The following is a 21,429-nucleotide window of genomic DNA, read 5'->3' as shown; positions in this document are numbered from 1 at the left end:
GATATTTTCCATCTGTATCGGTGAAGATCTGGGTTAGAATTGGTGTAACCCAGTAACCCATGTTTGTCGTCGTAAGAAGCGAAAAACGGGATTGGGTGGTCAGGCTCGCTGACTTGGTTGACATGTCATGGTATCCCAATTACGTAGATCGATTCTCATGATGTTGATCACTGGATTGTCTGGTCCAGATCCGAATATTTACAGACTGCCGCCGTAGCTGGATTACTGCCTCGTTAAACAATAAACAAACTTTTCAGTGTTCTTTTACGCCGCTTCCAGCAATATTCCAGCAACATCACGGCGGGGCACACCAGAAATGGGCTTCACACATTGTACCCACATCTGAAATCGAACCCAGGTCATCGGCGTGACGAGCGAACGCTTTAACCCCTAATCTACCCCACTGCCCCACATTGTTTAACAAACGACACCACAGTTTCCGTAACACCGTTTATTGCATGTATTTTCAGTACTTTTTATCACAACACTTGACGCGACGATAGCGCCTCAACTGTCCGGTAGAGGTGTCAGAAGCCGTCAGATACGACTTGCAGTCATCAGCAAACGTGACACTCGCCCCGTCAAACTCCTGCACATACGGCTGAATGAGGGGTTCAGCTGCCAGGGCGGAGGCCACGGTGCCACCTTGGATGGGGTACAGGAGGACGTTCTCCACCAGCTTCACAACGACCTCGTCACAGCAGGGGGATATGTCAGCTCCCACAGGTCCGGCGAACGAGGATTGTACCGGTATCCGCCCAATGAGTACTCCTGCATTGTCGGAGTCCAGTTTGTACACGCCTGCGTTGCCACCGGCGGTGCCCTTGTCGAGGATGTAGATGTCGCCGTTGCAGTCGACCATGAGAGCGTCCGAACCAGATCCTGGATATCTGTAAAGTAGTTATCACCATTTTGTGATTATACGATACTTTCTTTTATTAGTTAATAATGAATGTTAATGTTCAGGGGAGATCCATTGGTTTCATGTCCGTTGGGCAAGACAGAAACGGTTCGAATCCCGTTTGACCTGCATGTTTTCCCGGTGTTTCAGTAGGTTCCCCTGACCGTGACAAAGAGGTAAATCACACAGGCGACGCAAGTTTGCAAATACAAGCTGTTCCCCTAGCGTTATACAAATATACGTTATTTATTCCCTTTCCTCTTTTCCCCCCTTGCCAACAAATAAATATGAAGCAGTATCACATTGATTGCTTAAATCGAGTTCAGAACCTGTGGCGAAAGTATTTGTGAGAACCCAGACGATATGTCTTCACTAAACTGTTTGACAACATCAATAAAGTTTGTCGTGTGAATTCATCCAGTGAGGAGGGCGGTGGGGTGGCCTTGTGGTTAAAGCTTCCTCTCGTTACGCCGATTACCCGGGTTCGATTCTCCACATGGGTTCAATGTGTGCAGCCCATTTCTGCTGTTCCCCGCCGTGATGTTGCTGGAATATTGCTAAAAGCAGCGTAAAACCATACTTACTCACTCACTCATCCAAAGAGCGCTGCCATATACTTACGTGTATGAGATGACGTTGCTGGCGTCGAGCGTGACGGTCATCACAGAGAACGGGTCGGCGGGTTCAGGGATGACAAAGATGATGTTCGTTGGTCCGCCACTATTGCTTCCTCCGTTTTGGACGAAGACACAGTTACCACTTCCCTGTGTCACTGGACACTTCCCCGTCGATATGCCCTGTCTGTTGGAGAATGTCATTCCTAAGTCTATCTCACCAGCCTCCTGGAACTGGACTGCCTGCATGATGAAGATCTTGGAGGATCCAGGACGTATGACATAGATAAAACCTCCGTGGTCTCTGCTCGCTGCCATGCCGTCCACACCTTGGTTGATACCAATTACTTGTCCGTAGTTAAACTTTGCACCTGGTGGATAAGAGTTAGTGAGTATACACAATGTACGTCGCTTTTAGCAATATTCCACCAATATAACAGCGGGGGACACCAGAAATAGGCTTCATACGTTTCACCCAGGTGGGGAATCGAACACGGGTCTTCGGCATGAGTGTGACGCCCATTCCTGGTGTTCCCTGCCAGGCGCGTAGCAAGCAAATATTCGTGTAAGCCCGATAGGTTGCAAAGCTTTATATTTAGATAGTATTGAGGGCTTGTCCAACCTTTTTAGCAACAATCATGTGTAAGCCCGGACTTTTTTTTATAATGGTAGCTACGCCCTGCCCGCCGTGATATTGCTGAAAATTGCTAAAAGCGGCGTAAAACCCTACTTACTCACTCTTCGGAATGACGAACCACTAGGACCAAGGCCCCTCTTGTGGATTAAAAGCGCGAGTTACTTAATTTATAACGATTTTTGTTAACTTGTAGTACGTTTTCCATGCTCGGTATCATGATCAAAGCGCAACCAGGGGAGAAAAGATCAATCTAAACCAGGATGGATGCGATAGGTCTTGAGATCAGTTCTAAAGATGGAATAGCCTGGAGAAGTACGGGGCTCAAGGGGAACACAGTCCCATTGATGCTGCGAGGTATGTGTCCAAAGCTTAGTTTAAATTTTGGTATAAAGGAACATGGCTGACTCTGGAAGAAGAGATCAGGATGGAACGTAAGGTCCGACAAATATGGTGGAACTGTTTGTGAACGACATTTATAGGCAAAGCATGGTTGAAAACAGACCCGTTGCTGTACAGGAAGTTCCTTCGGGATAGGAGTGATGTGTTTGTATTAAGGGGTTAAAAAACAAGACGGGCTGTTTTTGTTCTTGATGGTTTGCAATTTTTAAAACCCGATGTATTCATCAGCATTTCATGTGTGTTAAGGTGACAAGTTTTATAACCGATAGGTAAGAGAGGTAGCCTTGTGTTTACAGCGTTCGCTCGTCACGCCAAAGACTCCGGTTCGATTGCACTCATAGGTACAATTCGCGAAGCCCCTATCTGATGTCATTCTCACTCATAACATATTTTCCACGGTCAATACCTGTGTTATGATTAGTCTTCAGTGTCTTATACTTGCCGAAAGAGGCAGGCTTAGATCTTTTATCTAGCCCGTTAGCCTGCGGCTAGTACAAATTGTTGCGGGCTAGTATTCCATTAATCCAATTTCCCTATTAATTTAATCTTCATCCGGGATAGTAATGCTTTTCAGTTTACTTCTGTCCCTGAGAGACGCTGACGACAAACAAGCTTCATGAAAATGAAGTTCAAACAACTGTTGACCATGTCATACTTACGGTAGCCCTTCCCGCGGGCGCTGAACTGAAGGTCCGCAGGATCGTCGCCATTTACGATATAGAACCCAGTCTGATTGCCCTGCCACGCTATACCATTGTAGCCTTGTCTGGGAAATAGAGGCAGGATGCTGAGGTGCTCAGCCTCGATCTGACCATTCCGGAAGGGGAAGTAGTATATCCTGTCACGTGTCTTCACCAGCAGCTCGCATCCGTTCGCAGACAGGCTAGCGTCGTTCTGCCCCGTCGTGCCGGTAGTAATGAGGTCTAATTTCTGAACACCCCGCGCTGTTGGGACTCCGCTTTTGATTTCAATACGGTACAGAATGGCTCCTCGCCCGCTGGTACCCTCCACAGCGTCAAAGAAGAAGATGTCACGGTGGCCGTCCACAAATATGGTGTCTGAATTACCCAATCCTCCTCGTCTGTAGAAAATAATTTTGTATTATCCAGAGATATCAACCTTCACCGACTCTAAATCGGATACAGTGGAACCCATGACATGAACAAAACGTTGCGAAATTGCCTGTGATATCACATTAAGGCTACACTGTCTGTACATTGTGAAAAATTACCGTAGGCCTACAGATACGCCACTTTTACTGTATCGTTTTGACGGTATGTTAACATTAACCCCACAGTCAATATCGTTACAGATCCGGTATGGCTACGGGAACTATTCTCAATGGAACTTATTAACGTCTTATGCGTTGTGTTTACGGTGTAGTCCGGTAAAACTGAGTTGTAGGGTATAATCCGGGCAAATTTTATCCGCACCGTTATTGCACAACGCCCAATGTACATTGTGTCGTACCTCGGAACTAATACATGTACTTCATATATAGTAACTGGTGTAGCCTATATTTACTGTCTGCACATTGGTTTAAAATGTTACAAAGGCCACTGTCACCAGGCGTCCAAGCAAGTAGCCAATTTCTAGGTTGTTCGAAATGTGTCAGTGAAAGGTATGCATCTCCACCACCATCTTGTTTCTCATTACAAATTCCAGAGTCACGTGCGAAACGTATCTTTCTCATAGCGTGCTGTTGTAAGATGTGCGACGGGTCTTTGGAGAAGATTTCAATTTTCAATTCACACATATTTAGTTCGCATTTACACAGTGACCAATTTGCCGTGTAGGAATAAAACAACTGTCTTGAGTTCAGACATCTTATGAGGTTTTTATCTGTAAACCATCTTTTGATTTTGATAAAATGTCGGCATCACTCCTACCTAAGGTAAAATTACGTCTCTGTAAAAGTTCAGTATACACAAAATGCTCGAATCGCAGATACGGGCGTATTGTAGGTACAGTATGGACGTTTTTGTGCACGGTACTGTTACTGGCAACCACGTGCTGGATATGTATCCGGAATTATTTTACAGTATTTTACATTTTTATGTCGGTTAACTGATCTGATCATCTTTCACCAAAACTCTTCCTGATGTTGGAGTTCCGGTGAAATAGTTTCCACACTAATGATACCGAAGTATAAACATGTATATGAAAAAACAAGTAATCATTAAGTCTTGTTTTTGTTTTGTCAAGAGTTTCGTTACGACTACCACTTCTTTTGTTATAGCTACTACCAAAATGTTTTTACAACGTATACAACCACTACTAATACAACGACTTGGATAACAACTACATCATGATGATGCTTCCACTACTACTACTACTACTACCACTGCTACTATCACTGCTACTACTATTGCTACTACTACTAATGTGATTTAAGTCCTACTACTACCACTACTACTACAACGACACTACTACTACTACTACCACTGCTACTATCACTGCTACTACTATTGCTACTGCTAATGTGATTTAAGTCCTACTACTACTACTACTACTACGACGATACTACCACTCTCACGATGAATACTGCTGCTGCTACTACTACTACTACTACTGCTGCTACCACTACGACTCACACTGCCATGCCACTACTCACTGGTCAGTGTAACTTATTATTTTATCAGCGGCAATGCTGACGTCAGTTCGAGGGTCAGCTTGTTCCTTCACAACGTAGACGACCTTAGCTGGCGTCGCCGTGTCTCCAGCGTCGTGCACATAGATGCAGTCGGAGTCGGTGTCGACGTCGAGGGGACACTTTCCAACTGCGACGGCGGACCAGTGATCGTTTGTGGCGTTGTTGATGTCAATGCTTCCTGAAACAATAGACACGTGTCAGTGATTTCCGCTACTGTACACGAAGGAGCTTGTTACAAAGATTCTCACTAACAATTATAGAATGATGTTAGCTCGTTAAAAACATTCTCCTACTTCAGAGAAACCAAATTAAAATTCCCTGACATCCACGCATATAAGTAACTTTTAATTCTGAAAATGTTTATAACTGTTGGCCCAGGTCTATTTATCTGAATGATGCTCATAAATATAACTCAGCTGAAGGATTTCTAAACATTCAACTCATTCTCTCTGCACAAGAATTTTCGACTCAGTAATGTGGCAGTCCTCTCAGATAATATACGCTGTGATCACTGAACGTGCTTTTAAGTTAGGGCACAGGTGTTCTAAAGCGACGCAGTTCGCTGTTTATGGTTGCATCCCTTGTGCGTGTCAGGATACTATGATCTAGGGTTCGAATCCCAGACTGCCCTGATTATGACTAGTTCGTCAGTATCAAACCCGTTCACGTGGATTTCAGCATTGGTAAACCCTTAAGACCGTCGTGATTCAACTGGAATACTGCGGCTTAAAACTAAATTCACTCGCCTTCATTGTGTACTATGTACTCTCAAACGGGAACTAAACATTGGTAGAATGACACTCTTGTCAATATGGTTCTTACACCATATTGCCTACAGTTTATGCTATCCAAATACACAGCGGCAAGTTCCAATAATGTCGAGACCGAGACAAGAAACGGGCACTGGACAGAAGTCATGCTTTAACACTACCACCATGTCTGTTTTCTCAACTATACTATTTTAAGATTGTTACCCACCAAACCAAACCCTAACAAATGAGAGAAAGAATGATGAGGGACCCGATCGACGAAGCCTTCGTAGCGCCACGACTTTCGTAAGCCTATGATAAACTATAGAGTTACGACAGGTCGTAAACTTACGAACGCTTTGTGGATCGGGACCCAGCCACTATCACATCGATTCCAACTGGCACAACAGACAAATAGCTATGAAAACTACATACATATATCACGGGAGAGGTGTTCATGAAGAACACCCAGAATTGCACAGACATGATTGCAGTTGTTTTGTGGCCACGAAAACCTACCAACAATCTGACCAGAAGATGCATCGACGGCGAAGACGGTAGTCACACTGACACTAGCACCGTTGACGAAGTAGAGGATCCCTGGGTGTGTCCTGCTCGAGGCGAGTCCAGAAGGAGAGATGTCACCAGCCCCGGACTCTATAGCAGCGGTCGTGACGGGAGATGCAAAATCCAACTGTCCTGTTACAGGAGAAGAATGAGTGAGTGTAGTTTTATGCCGCTTTTAGCAATATTCTAGCCGGGGACACCGGAAATGGGCTCCACACATTGTACCCACGTGTGGAATCAAACCCAGGACGCTTTAACCATCAGGCTGCACCAAGGTCCCATAATGTCGGAAGATCCAATATAATTGGACATTATTTATCTGTGACGACTGATTGCCGCTTATTGGTTTGTCTGGTCCAGACTCGAGTACATTAATGATTGGATAAAACAGCATTCACTCACTGTTACTTCGAATGTCTGCCTTGGAATCAAGACCTTACGTATACAAGTATATATGTATACTCAGTGCCATTATTGAAGGGTCATGTAGCAATAAGGTAATATAATGCAAAATAAAGTACGCTGCGACAAGATTATAGAAAGGAGAGATAGTGTTTTAACTGAGGAGAGTGTTCGGTGCTAAGCTGTGAGCAAAGGATCAGGACTGTATCTACACGGACATCAAACAAAGGGATACTCCCAAAACGGAAAGTCACAACAATGGAGTCCATGACCAACCAGTACATGGTGTAGCCGCCTCTCTGGTCCTGGACAGAGTTATACCGAGATCTCATGCTTCTGATCAAGTTCATGAAGAATGCCAGTGGAATAGCCTCCCATTCTTGCACAAGAGCTCTCCGAAGACCCTGTAGATCTTGTGGAGCAAGGTGACGTCTGTAAACACGTCTGCCAAGTTCAGCACATGCATGCTCGATTGGATTGAGATCTGTTGAACATGCCGACCAGTCCATCCGTTCCACACTCTGTTGCTGAAGATAATCAGTGACTATCCTGGCTGTGTGAGGTCTGGCATTATCGTCCTGTAGAGGAGAATCACGACCATAAAATCCATGCATAGCTTGCAAAAAAGGGAATAGCAATGGGGGTCAAGATTTCATCTCGATACCGCTGATCAGTCAAATTTCCATCAATAATGTGAAGCTGGGTTCTTCCTGTAGCCATGATACCGGCCCAAACCATGACTGATCCGCCACCAAACCTATGGTGGCGGATTAGGGCTTATCGCTTTCTCGTCTCGTGTTATCGCTTTCTCGTCTCGTGATATCGCTTTCTCGCTTTCTCGCCTCCGAATTTAAAGACGAGAAAGCGATGGCCCTAATCAGCCACCATACCGTTCACCTCTTCTGCGGAATATTCTCCGACGGCCATCATTAAAAAAACAAATTAAACCGGCTTTCATCTGTAAAGAGCACGGTCGACCATTGATGTTGATTCCAACGACCATGACGTCAGCTCCAGGCTAAACGTGCATGTCTGTGACGTTGCAGAAGTGGTGGACGGACTGCTGGTCGCCTTGAACGGAGCCAACTGGCACGTAATCGGCGTCGAATGGTGTTCCTGCTTATTCTGACACCATGAACATTGTAATGTTCAGTCTGAAGGTCACCGGCGGTCACGGATCGGTTACGTAAAGCGACGTTAACCAAGTGCCTGTCTTGCCTTGCAGTGGTAACTCTAGGTCGACCTGGTCTTCTCACATATTCCATCAATCCCCTGGCTTAAAACCTTTGCCAGTCTCCAAATGACACCTTGACTCACATTGAAGTGATTTGCAGCTTGTCGTTAACTGTGACCAGCTTGCATGAGACCAATTGCTTGACCCCCCTCCGTTACCGTCAGGAAACGTTTCGTATCAGAAACCATGATGTCAGGGTGAGACTACAGTTGACATTTATAGTCTAAATCTGTGTATGGGAAGTCGCACTTTCTAATGCAATACAAGACAAAATGCTGCGTTTCCCCGATACAGACATTGACAGTGTTCGCGGAAAGGAAAAAATTGATCAAAATGATAATGTTTTTGAAACACTGTATATCTTTTACTTCTCAATCATTGAGACATGTCCTCTATGGTGCCTTATGTCAACGGGATGTTAACAGTATTGACATCTCATTACTGATGTAGTCATAATATGGAATTGATTCCTAGCAATGCAAAAGGCACATGACCTTTCAATAATGGCACCGAGTATAGATGATCTATTTATCGTTTTCATTTATTCATGACCCATGAGAAGGTGAGCTCTCTGTTCTCAAGACTGGCTGAGCTGATAGGATCAAAGTCAAGTGGCCCCAAGGTATGGCGTCTTTATCAGCATGTCTCATTAGAAACAACCTAACCTTACAGTCTGATACCCAATATACGTAAACACATCTATGTTTTTATTTGTTTCTTGTTTGACGCACCACTCGGCAATATTCAAGGTACACGACGTCGGCCTGTAACATATGGAGTCTGGACCAGACAATCCGATATTTGATATTATATTTTGTTTCTTGTTAAACGCTGCACTCGCCAATATTCCAACTATGTGACTGTGGTCTTTCAGTGATCGAGTCTGGACCAGGCAATACGGTGACTGACATCAAGGGAATCGATCTACGCAATTTGGATACGATGACATGTGTCAACCAAGTCAGGAGCCTGACCACCCGATCCTGTTTGTCGCCCTTTACGAAAAACGTGGGTGGCTGAGGACTAATTCTAACCCGGATCTTCACGGGTCCAAAAGACGTTAAAATATGGTATTTGTTGTTTCCATGTTGGAGTTAAATGTGATGAAAAGGAGATAAAACCCGGAATAAGTATATAATCAGTGTTACAACTTTGACATAATATCTCAGTGTGCTTACACTATAAACCGGGTTAGACCGGATAAGTATTAAGTACGCGAGCGCACGCACGCACGCACGCACAGATACCTATCGGGGAGGAACGCTCGGCATTGTATATACTGAGTCAAAAAGAAACTTCACAAAATGTAATTTGAAAATAATGAATAATTTTTCTCTGATGATACATCTATGTATCCGAAATGGACTCCCTATCTTTCGAGTCTAGAAAAACGTTAGCAAAACCCACTCAAACCCATCCATTCGTCTTTGCAAATGACGTTAGTGCCAAATCAGGTTTTGCACGTGCAGTCGATCACGTGATCTTCGCATCGAAGTTTTCTTCATATGCACGTGTTTGCATTGGCCTCAAGAATTGAAAAAACACTTTTAAACCACAGTTCTAACGGTACTTGAAATGTCACGATTGTCAAATGTGCAACGTGAACGTGCCGTTGGCATGTTGCAAGCGGGAAGATCAGTTATTGACGTCGCAAGAGCAATGGGATGCAGCCGTCGTACTGTGTATGACTTGCGAGGTCGTCTACAACAAACTGGCACCACTTCTGATCGCCCAAGGTCGGGTCGACCACGTGTGACGTCACGAGCAGAAGACCGTCAAATCGTCCTACGTCACCTACGTGACAGATTTCTGCCGGCTACACGAACCAGGGCTGAGATGTTTAGAGGTCGACTGTCCTCGCAGACCATTCGAAATCGGTTGCGGGCTGCCAATCTCCATTCTCGACGTCCATATCGTGGGCCAATATTGACGCCGTTTCATCAACGTCAACGTCTGCTGTGGGCCCAACGTCACCTCCGATGGACCCAGAGAGACTGGAATCGAGTCGTCTTTAGCGATGAATCCAGGTTTACCCTCAGATTCGCGGACGGCAGGCATAGAGTCTGGAGACGACGTCGTGAACGGTATGCCCAATGTTGTGTACAGGAGGTCGACAGATTCGGGGGCGGAAGTTGCATGGTGTGGGGGTGCTTTCTGTGGGAACAACCGTTCCCGACTTCTGGTCATCCGTGGAAACCTCACAGCTGCTGCTTACAGGTGCTCACCCCTGAACTCGTTCCTTTCATGGCGGCTCATGGCCCAGGTCTACAGTCCCAGCATGATAATGTTCGGCCGCATACCGCGATGTTGACACGAAATTTCCTTCAAAACGCTGGAATCAACGTCATGGACTGGCCATCGAGGTCCCCTGACCTTAATCCAATAGGAGCACGTTTGGGATGCACTTGGGAGAAGGCTTCGTGGTCTTAGGAACCAACCTCAGAATTTGCAGGAACTTGGCGCTGCCTTGCAAGAGCAATGGCGCAGAATCCCCAACCACGTGTTCACAAGCATCAGGCAGTCGATGAGGAGACGGTGTTTGGCAGTGGTGAATGCGCGGGGCGGCCATACACGATATTGAACTGAGAAATTTCGCATTTTTATTCTTGTGACTTGACATTCTGTATACCCATGTTTTGGAACGGCGGTGTAGCCTAATGGAACTGATTATGGCACTGTCAGTGTATCGAGTACATCACACAGATCTCAGCAATGAAATAATAACAATTTAACCATCTTACCATCTCTTGTTCTTTTATAGTGCCCTGAAGAAAGAATGTGAAGTTTCTTTTTGTGTACACCGTACACATTATGTAATCGGCTCTTGTAGAATGACAGTTGAGTGCGATATTGCAACTCCATGATGATCCGGTTACACCTGGTACTCAGCAACTCAGGAGGCAAGTAAACAGACCAGGAGGGGTGGTAAGCGTTTGCTCGTCACACCGAAGGAATATTGCTAAAATCGGCGTAAAACCATACTCACTCATTTACTTAACGGATCGGGAGGCTAGCCTCGCCGGTGGATTACATGTCAAGTTATCCCACTGCAGTTGGGTGAATAGATGCTCATAACATCAGGGGACGGTGGGGTAGCCTAATGGTTAAAGCGTTGGCTCGTCACGCCGAAAACCCGGGTTCGAATCCCCACATGGGCACAATGTGTGAAGCCCATTTCTGGTGTCCCCGCCACGTGATTGTTGCTGGAATATTGCTAAAAGCGGCGTAAAACCAAACTCAGTCAATCAGTCAGTCATAACATCAGTTAAGGTTCTTGTACATCTACAGACTGCCGTCATATGACCTGAATATTTCGAAGCTAAACATTAAGAAAAAATAGGTTGTAGCCGACTGTTTGATCTATCCGAAATCGTTATATCCGGAGTGAAATTGAATATTGGAAGCCCATACCTTTGACTGGACATCCTTCACTCTTCGACTGTTCCTTGGGTTTGTCGAATAGTCGCTTATGCCTTGACCATTCTGCAGGGTTTAAACATGCAACATTAAATTTTAAAAATACAGAATTTAAACATTACATTTTAATGATTCATGGATTTAACGTATCTTGTACTTCGTCGTATGTTATGTATGGTTGTAACTCAACTGTTTCTGTATCGATGAATCAGGCGATTAGGTAGTCAATTAGTTCAGACCCCTGCCCGTCTCACCAAATACCCCAGTTCGATTCCCATATGGTACAATAGGTGAAGCGCATTCTAGGCATGGCAGGAATATTGCTGAAAATAGGTAGAACCATACTAACGAATTCAAACGATGAACGGACGTTGACATATTACGGGGGCGCTGGGGTAATAGTGTAAAAGCGGCGTAAAACCGAACTCAGGGGTCAGCCTAGATGGTTAAAGCGTCCCCGGCTGGAATACTGTCACGCCTAAAGACCCGGACATTGACATAGTGTCGATTGATGTCGGTTTGTTGCCTTTCATTGGGCAGCAGTCGTTAACAAGCCGATAAGATCTGGAGTCCCCCGGTTTAGTTTTTTCTAGCAATATTCCAGCTATATGGCGGCGTCGTAAAACTAGAGTCTGGACCAGACAATCCAGTGATCAACATCCTGAGCATTGATCTACGCAATGGGGAAGATCGTGGAAGTAAATAGACTTCCACCGTTGAATCAAGTGTTCAACAATCGCAGACCTTCAACGGTTTATGAAAAAACAGTTTTGGAATCGTATGATTAATAATTACAGTGTGTACGTGTGCTTTAAACTGTTTTTAAGAGCATTCAGATTCTATATATCATGGCGTGGCGTGTAGGATTAACGTGTGAAGAAAGCTCGAACTGAAGCAGGGGTATGATACTAACAAAACTAGCAACATGGAAACGGGGCGTCTACGAAACTAGGTTTCTGGACCAAGGGACAATCCTTCCACGAATTTCGGCGTCTAAACGACTGTGCCACCTCTGTACTCTAATAGTTGCAGAACTTACCGGTATATTAAACTCAAACATGTTTTTATACTAGAACGCGATGTTGAAGTGATTCAATGTTTACTCTGGTACACATTTTAAGGAGCAATTCTATGGGTGGTATAAACACGGAACTAGTTCTTCGTTAGAAACTGAATGATGCAAAAAACACTTAAATACGGTAAAATTGTAAAACTATAAAGTAAATAAGTGACTAACATATGTTACAAATATCTACTCACCGCCATTAGTAAAAGCCAAGCAGAAGGCAAGTATCCACAGGGAAGCCATGTTCAGCTATGTCAGTTGAAATACATGATGCTTCACTGATCATGGCCTAATTTGCCCGTTAACCTTTTAGGCCATTACAAATAGACTTTGTTGCTGGTCTCCACTATACTTGTATACTGCACAGATTGTGTCCAGTCGCGTGTACGAGGTTCCGTTAACCAAACACGATGACAGTTTACTTGGGTGGTGATTAATGGAGAATGTAAGAAAATATTCATTTCGCAAATTGCAAGATGAGGGACCGACCTTTTTATTATTAATTTTGAACATCGATCTACGCAATTGGGAACCGATGACATGTGTCAACCAAGTCAGCGAGCCTGAACCCCCGATCCCGTTAGTCGCCTCTTACGACAAGCATGGGTTGCTGAAGCCCAATTCTAACCCGGATCTTCGCAGGTTCAAAAATGTAAATGTTTGGATGTTGCCTGGCGCCGTACAACCGTTCTCCTGACAAGTGATCGATGGACCACAAAATCAAGCGCATAGCCCATACATCGCTGGCTACCGAAGTGGTTATTTTTTCAGATTTTTCTGCATGTGTAAAGTACTCCCGATGTTACTGTAACTCTTGTATATGAAATAAAAGAGCTGATACGAGATTCTGTAATGGAAAACGAAAATGGTTCTTGTGGATGTGGAATTACTGAGGTGAGGCATTATACTCAACCGTGAATTGCTGTCCTGAAACATAGTTCAAAATGTATATTCCTCACTCGCTATTTGCTTGATGTCGTGTACATAGAAGAACGTCCGATACACTGCTTCACCCGTGCCATAAGAAACAAAGACACTATCATTATGTGATATCTATTTAACTGCCTATCATGCTATGAGTGAGTGAGTTTAGTTTAACGCTGCTTTTATCAATATTCCAGCAATATCACGGCGGGGGACACCAGAAATGGGCTTCACACATTGTACCCATGTGGGGAATCGAACCTGGGCCTTCGGCGTGACGAGCGAACACGTTATCAGAAGGCGACCCCAACGCCGTATCATGCTTTGAACACACATTTATTGATGCTAACAGGCTGAGATTTCATCCCTATGTCTTGAGTGCACTGATTACGCACTGTACGTACATACGTCCATGTTTGGTTTCTTTGTTTGTTGCCAAGAAAAAAACAACAACAACAAATAACAACAACAAAACACCACGTGGTTTCACCGTAAAGGATTGGTCAAAGGAATGTTTAACATTTCAAAAGGTCCGTAATGCTGAAGAAGACATATTTTGTTCAGAATGAGACCTTGGATTTCCTTCATGTTTCCCGACGGGCGGTGGGGTAGCCCAGTGGTTAAAGCGTTCGCTCGCCACGCCGAAGGCCTGGGTTCGATTCCACACATGAGTACAATGTGTGAAGCCCAATACTGGTGTCCCCCGCCTTGATGTTGCTGGAATATTGCTAAAAACGGCGTAAAACCATACTCATGTGTCCCGCATATCTTCAGCTTTTCTATCACTTATAGGACGGAGTGATAATTGTAAGACAAAAGCGCTTGCTAGAAAAATACATGAAAGTAAACAACAAGCAAGAAAACATCGGCCCCTGTGTGAGTGAGTGAGAAACCACTGGACTCTCCTTATACAGGAACATGTAGCGCTGCGATAACGCTTCTCCTTAATAGTCCATGTGCGTACCTTTTTCTGATTTTGCGTCAATATATAACACCAATTACAAAAACAATCCCCCAAACAAAAAGACCCCACAAAACAACGACAAATAACGCCATGAAAACAAAACAACCAGCCCGATAAGGACACTGGGCTCAAGTCGTTTATTATACATACAACTTTTGAACCGCTCCCTGAGTTTGGGCACGTAACACGAGTCAACCAAACGGTAGCTGATCCAACTCCAACAATATCATGACCAGATCCGTATTGTTTCTGTAACCATAAGCACCAACTTCTCGGGTATTCGCGATCGATCAGACATCGGTAAGGATATACGTACGATATACGTATTGTTACTGTTTCATATCTTTGAACGTCAAAGACGACTACAGTCTGTGTACGAAGCGTCCGTAAAAGGATTAGTTTCTTAACCTTGTACAAATGACTAATATTATCTTGTTTGGGTGTGGTTTAATACCGCATTCAGTAATTTAATATATTCCAGCTATATGACGGTGCTCTGTTAATAATCATTTTTTGTGTTCTTGAAGTCCATTTCCAACCCTTGTCTTCAAGTACATTCGAGGTGGTCGCTACTATTTTTTATTTCGTATAATCTTGAACAAACTTTATGGATAACAACTTCTTTTATTTCGTGAGAGCGACGTTTTGATACCGATTCTTGTACCGTTGTCAAGCAGGAATGGAACATGAAGAGAAGGGGATGTATATATACTGAATGTAACAAAGAAAATAACATACTTAACATAATTGGCTAGGCAGTAAGCTGATGAAGCAAGTGAGTTGACAAAGGAAAGGCGTGGGAGCCAGGGATGTACAACTCAAAAGGGGGTAGTTTATAGAGAAGGACTCACGAAATAGAAGTTGTTATCCATAACGTTTGTTCAATAATGTACGTCCCAACTTCTAAAATGCAACTCAAAGAAGTTAGTACAATCTGTTCAGTTTACACATGGACTTTAATGAGTGAGTGAGTTTAGTTTTACGCCGCTATGTGCGCTATTCCAGCAATATCACAGCAGGGGACACACTTAAAGGCTTCACACGTTGTGCCCATTGTGGGTAATCGAACCCTGGTTGTCGGCATGACGAACGACCACTTTAACCACTGGGCTACCCATCCGCTCCCACAGAACTGAGACATACCATTCTTATCGAACTTGAGCTATGAAGTTAATTAGAAAACTTTGTGTGGAGATTATGGATTCGATGAAGGGGAAATACAACGGAGGCCGAGAAAATACAGTCGCATATAACAAATAGAACGGTATTGCATATTCTAAACAAGTAGATTCGTATTTTGATTATATATAATTCGATTCTACACTCGAGGCATACTTACCCGAGAAGACGATGCACTGCATACTAAAAATCAGAACACCAGTAATGGAGAATGTAATAATGCAAGAAAGACATAGCTACCACTAGTCACCTCTCCCCTCAGTGACTGCACCAGTAAAGATCGGGTTGGAATTGGCCTTCAGCAACCCATGCTTGTCCTAAGAGGCGACTGTCGGGATCGATGCTCATGCTGTTTATCACTAGATTGTACGGTCCAGACTCGATTGTATACAGACTGCCGTCACATAGCTGGAAAATTGCTGAGTGCGGCGTTAAACAACAAACCAACCAACCCGTGAGTAACACGTCAGCCAATTGAGTTTTATTAAACCGACCTATACAGTGATCGAGTCTAGACATTACAAACTTGTGGGTAAATTTTGTTTCTTTTTTGTTCGGGGCGGTGGGGTGGCCCAGTGGTCAAAGTGTTCGGTCGTGTGAACTTTGAAGCCCGTTTCTGGTTCCTCCCGCTGTGATATTGATAGAATATTGCTGAAAGCGGCGTAAAACCCAACTCACTCACTCAGTATTCAGCCAAAGCTATTGGGGACATTCACCCCAAGACAGCCTGGGTTTCCAAACAGGTTTTATTTTGAAAATCATGAAAACAAATTATAGTCGTGGCAACGTCGGATAATAATCTTACGTAAGTGTATACTCACCTGTGTACACAATGTCTGCAGTACACATGGGTTCGTGGGGGCCTACATGGAGATCCCATTATAGGTAATTAAGGGCTCACTGCATCGGAGAAATACTACAGGCAGTAATCCCTTCCTGGGCGCTAGAGCGGAGACACCACTGAGGGTATACATGGGGTACTCGGGAACTAGAACTGTATTTTTTACAATTCAATACGCTTGAAAGAATAAGGCCAGCAGATCAATGTTTGCTGACGTGTTTGACTGTTTTCAGAACTTTGACTAGTTAAATCAGGGGCGGTGGGGTAGCATAGTTGTTAGACCTGGGTTCGATTCCCTACATGGGTACAATGTGTGAAGCCCATTTCTGGTGTCCCCCGCCGTGATATTGCTGGAATATTGCTAAAAGCGGCGTGAAACCCTACTCACTCACTCACCCACTAGCTGAATCCGGGTTTTGAAGGTTTTTAAGTAGTCAAAATGTGTGAATTATATACTTACTCCCATATTAATATCAATAATTAAAATATGGATTTATTTGTGGGAGTTAAGTAGTGGGATATACTTCCGTATGGGTGAGCGAGTGAATGTTTGCTGTTTAACGTCGGGTTAATTTTGTTTTATTGTTCCCAATGTGATGAGTACAAAAACATGATGAGTACAAGCATATAGAGGAATGTGTGCACATACAAGCTAGTGGGCTCAATAGCGATATAGTACACTAAGTACATTGAATATCAATATTAGTGATATGTTTTTTGTTTAATAGTCATTCAGGGTTAAATTCAGGGATGAGAGGAAACCATTTGGCTAAAAAGCTTTCAACATTATTATTTCTTCTGGAGATGAATGATTCAGTGGTAAATATGTCTTTCAATATCCTTAAGTAATTATCAACTTTTGGAATTGTTTTTTTCAAAGAGCAAGTGTAAATATATCTCTTAGCAGATAAGATTATGTGGTTCAGTAATGGGTTCTTACCTAAAAAGCCAAACCAGATCAAAGATTTTGTCAAATTAAGTGTTTGGATACGTTTCGTAATCCACTGTTCAAGTTTCTTCCAGAAAGTTTTGGTTTCATCACAGTCCCAATATACATGGCATAAGGTTTCAACAGAATCATTACACAAAGAATATATTGTATTGTCCACCATATTGTGAAGTCCGTTTTTGGTGTCCCCAAAAAGCGGCAATACTCACTCACTGTAAGTAGCCTTGGCCACAAAATCCTGCGAATGAAAACCACTGTACGGTGCTGTGAGCTATATTTCAGCTTTATCACAGCTGCGTGTAAATGATCAAATCTGGACCAGACAAACCAGGGGTTGATATCATGACAAACAACTCTAACCGTCGAGTGTACATTGAACCACAACAGGAAACTGACACAATCTAACCACCTGATATTCATTTTAGTCGATAACCCGTGAAGATCCGGGTTAAAATTGATCTTCTGTAACCCATGCTTGTCGTAAGAGGCGACTAACGGAATCGGGTGGTCAGACTCGCTGGCTTGGTTGACACATGTCATCGTATCCCAATTGCGTAGATCGATGCTCATGCTGTTGATCGCTGGATTGTCTGGTCCAGACTCGATTATTTACAAGCCGCCGCCATATAGCTGGAATGTTTCTGAGGTGTGGCGTAAAACTAAACTCACTCACTAGTCGTGGCGTATAGTGACGTATTCCAAACCGGAGGCCCAGTCTCTGGTGTCCCCCGACGTGATAGTGCTGGATTGTTGCTAAAAGCGGCGTATAACTTAACTCACTCACTCACTCCAAACCGGAGTCCACATGGAAGTCGCGCCCTGTGAGTATAATAGTCGTACCCCGCTATATCGCACCGGTCAACGAATGCCAGTCGGGTTTAGGCCGGCAAACCTTATCTGTGGCCGATATTGACAGAATCGAGAATCGATGTCTGCCGTGGTGGAATATACGGTTACACATGCATATGACACCCTACACCTGCACTGACAAGTTCACCTGCCCGGTCGCACACGCACCTGTTTGCATGTCATATTGTCCCTAAACTGTTGACGCGACGGATATTAACTCTCACATTATCGACACCATTTCGTTCGATGAAAAAATACAATAATGTTATTATTCTGTTATGATTGGCCCAGCGCATAGGGGATTCCGTGGTAGAATAGTATTCCGTTTATCCCTGTAGAATCCCTTAAGCGCATATAGGGTTTCAGGGTAGAATTAGATTCAGTAAATCCCTGTAGAATCCCATTAAGCGCATAGAGGGTTCCGGGGTAGAATTAGATTCAGTAAATCCCTGTAGAATTCCTTAAGGGCATAGAGGGTTCCGGGGTAGAATAGTATTCAGTAAATCCCTGTAGAATCCCTTAAGCGCATAGGGGATTCCGGGGTAGAATAGTATTCCGTTTATCCCTGTAGAATCCCTTAAGCGCATAGGGGATTCCGGGGTAGAATAGTATTCAGTAAATCCCTGTAGAATCCCTTAAGCGCATAGAGGGTTCCGGGGTAGAATAGTATTCAGTAAATCCCTGTAGAATCCCTTAAGCGCATAGAGGGTTCCGGGGTAGAATAGTATTCAGTAAATCCCTGTAGAATCCCTTAAGCGCATAGAGGGTTCCGGGGTAGAATAGTATTCAGTAAATCCCTGTAAAATCCTTGCCACATGAGAGATTCCGGGTAGAATAGTATTCCGCTTTTGTAGAATCCCTTAAGCGCATAGAGGGTTCCGGGGTAGAATAGTATTCAGTTTATCCCTGTAGAATCCCTTTAAGCGCATGGAGGGTTCCGGGGTAGAATTCAGTTTATCCCTGTAGAATCCCTTAAGCGCATAGAGGGTTCCGGGGTAGAATAGTATTCAGTAAATCCCTGTAGAGTCCCTTAAGCGCATGGAGGGTTCTGGGGTAGAATAGTATTCAGTAAATCCCTGTAGAATCCCTTAAGCGCATGGAGGGTTCCGGGGTAGAATAGTATTCAGTAAATCCCTGTAGAATCCCTTAAGCGCATGGAGGGTTTCCGGGGTAGAATAGTATTCAGTAAATCCCTGTAGAATCCCTTAAGCGCATAGAGGGTTCCGGGGTAGAATAGTATTCCGTAAATCCCTGTAGTGAGTGAGTGAGTTGGGTTTTACGCCGCTTTTAGCAATGTTCCTGCAATATCACGGCGGGGGACACCAGAAATGGGCTTCACACATTGTACCCATGTGGGGAATCGAACCCGGGCCTTCGGCGTGACGAGCCAACGCTTTAACCACAAGGCTCCTCCTCCTCAAACACACACACACACACACACACACACACACACACACACACACACACACACTGTAGAATCGCACAAGAGATTCTGGGAAACAACAACACACACACACACCTGTAGAATCCCTTAAGCGCATAGAGGATTCTGGGATAGACTAGTATTCAGTAAATCCCTGTAGAATCCCTTAAGCGCATAGAGGATTCTGGGATAGACTAGTATTCAGTAAATCCTGTAGAATACTTGTGGTATCCATCCAGTGAGAACTGGGAGTCTGCAATGTGTGATCCTGATCACTGTTGTCAACCATTGGTTTGTCTGCATGACCAAACTAAATATTTAGATACTTCCCAGAGCTGGAATATTGCTGATTGTGTCGAAAATAACATTTTGGGCTCATGTTTAGTGAGTTTTGAGGGGTAGCGGGAGGGTGTAGGCAGTAGCCTTTCTTTAGAGCCATTCTTTAAAGTATGTCTGTATATATCTGCTTCACTATATGGAGGAGTGACTGAGTGAGTGAGTGAGTGAGTATAAGTTTACGCCGCCTTTAGCAATATTACAGTAATATCACTGCATGGGACACCAGAAATGGGCTTCACACGTTGTACCCGTGTAGGGAGTCAAACCAGGGTCTTCAGCGTGACGAGAGGACGCCTTAACCACTAGGCTATCCCACCACCCCCTATAAGCAAGATGGGGGCGGTGGGGTAGCCTAGTGGTTAAAGCGTTGGCTCGTCACGCCGAAGACCCGGGTTCGAATCCCCACATGGGTACAATGTTTGAAACCCATTTCTGGTGTTCCCCCGCCGTGATGTAGCTGGAATATTGCTAAAAGCGGCGTAAAACCAAACTCAGTCAGTCAGTATAAGCAAGATGCATGAGAATCGTCAATATGCCCGTCATTGAATGATAAAGATCTCATCTCACGTCATGCAGAACTTCTGCTAACTTCACACAAACGCATATTCCAACTAAAATGTATATTTGAAATAAGACTATGTTTTGGGTGTTTTTCCAGTTGTTTATGTAAATTAATTCAGACTCAGGTCCAGTATGGGAGTAATTCTATAGCTAAGGCTGTCAGGCCTGTTTGTCGTAGTGGAGAGCGCAGATGTTCTCTAATGCATTCACATTAAAATGATTAAATATATTATCATATTTAACACTGTTGGTCTGCTGGTCCAATCGACATATTTCATGACCATCATATGTGACCTTAAAATATAGGTTTGTTATTTTTTAAAGCAATATGGAAATGAAACTTCAAGCAGAATATGGGTCACAGATGTCCCAGTAGTCTACAGCGCTGCTATTCACGGTACAGAGTTCGAGCTGTGTCCATTCGACATAAGAACGTATGAGTTATGGGTTTGAATCCCAGTTCGCCCGGATCCGGGTTTGTCAGAACCATCCCCCTGCTCATGGGTTTCTCCAGTTTGGTAAACGTTTGTTTGTTTAAGGCCACGCTGAGCGATATGGACCAGACAATCCAGTGATCAACAGCATTGGCATCGATCTACGCAACTGGAATCCGATAACACGTGTCAACCAAATCAGCGAGCCTGACCTCCCGATCCCGTTAGTCGCCTCTTACGACAAGATATGATCAACATGTGAAGATCCGGGTTAGAATTGATCTTCAGTAACCCATGCTTGTCGTAAGTGGCGACTAACGGGATCGG

The 21,429-nt window shown here is 44.1% G+C and overlaps 1 protein-coding gene across 1 annotated transcript; it reads right to left on the bottom strand.

Moving 5' to 3' along the window:
* Nucleotides 1-440: 440 nt before the first annotated feature.
* On the bottom strand, nucleotides 441-7,849 carry LOC124291099. The gene is made up of 7 exons (XM_046727999.1): nucleotides 7,813-7,849; nucleotides 7,158-7,334; nucleotides 6,473-6,652; nucleotides 5,166-5,382; nucleotides 3,211-3,632; nucleotides 1,523-1,886; nucleotides 441-890 (listed from the first exon to the last, which is right to left on the bottom strand). The coding sequence occupies exons 1-7, from the start codon at nucleotides 7,847-7,849 to the stop codon at nucleotides 467-469; spliced, it is 1,821 nt and encodes a 606-aa protein (XP_046583955.1). The 3' UTR covers nucleotides 441-466.
* Between the last annotated feature and the right edge of the window lie 13,580 nt (nucleotides 7,850-21,429).

This window comes from Haliotis rubra, unplaced genomic scaffold (genome assembly GCF_003918875.1).
Source record: "Haliotis rubra isolate DU_JTF1 unplaced genomic scaffold, ASM391887v1 Scf481, whole genome shotgun sequence".
NCBI lineage: Eukaryota > Metazoa > Mollusca > Gastropoda > Lepetellida > Haliotidae > Haliotis > Haliotis rubra.
The sequence above is the reverse complement of the archived record's forward strand: the minus strand, read 5'-3'. Positions and strand labels throughout refer to the sequence as shown.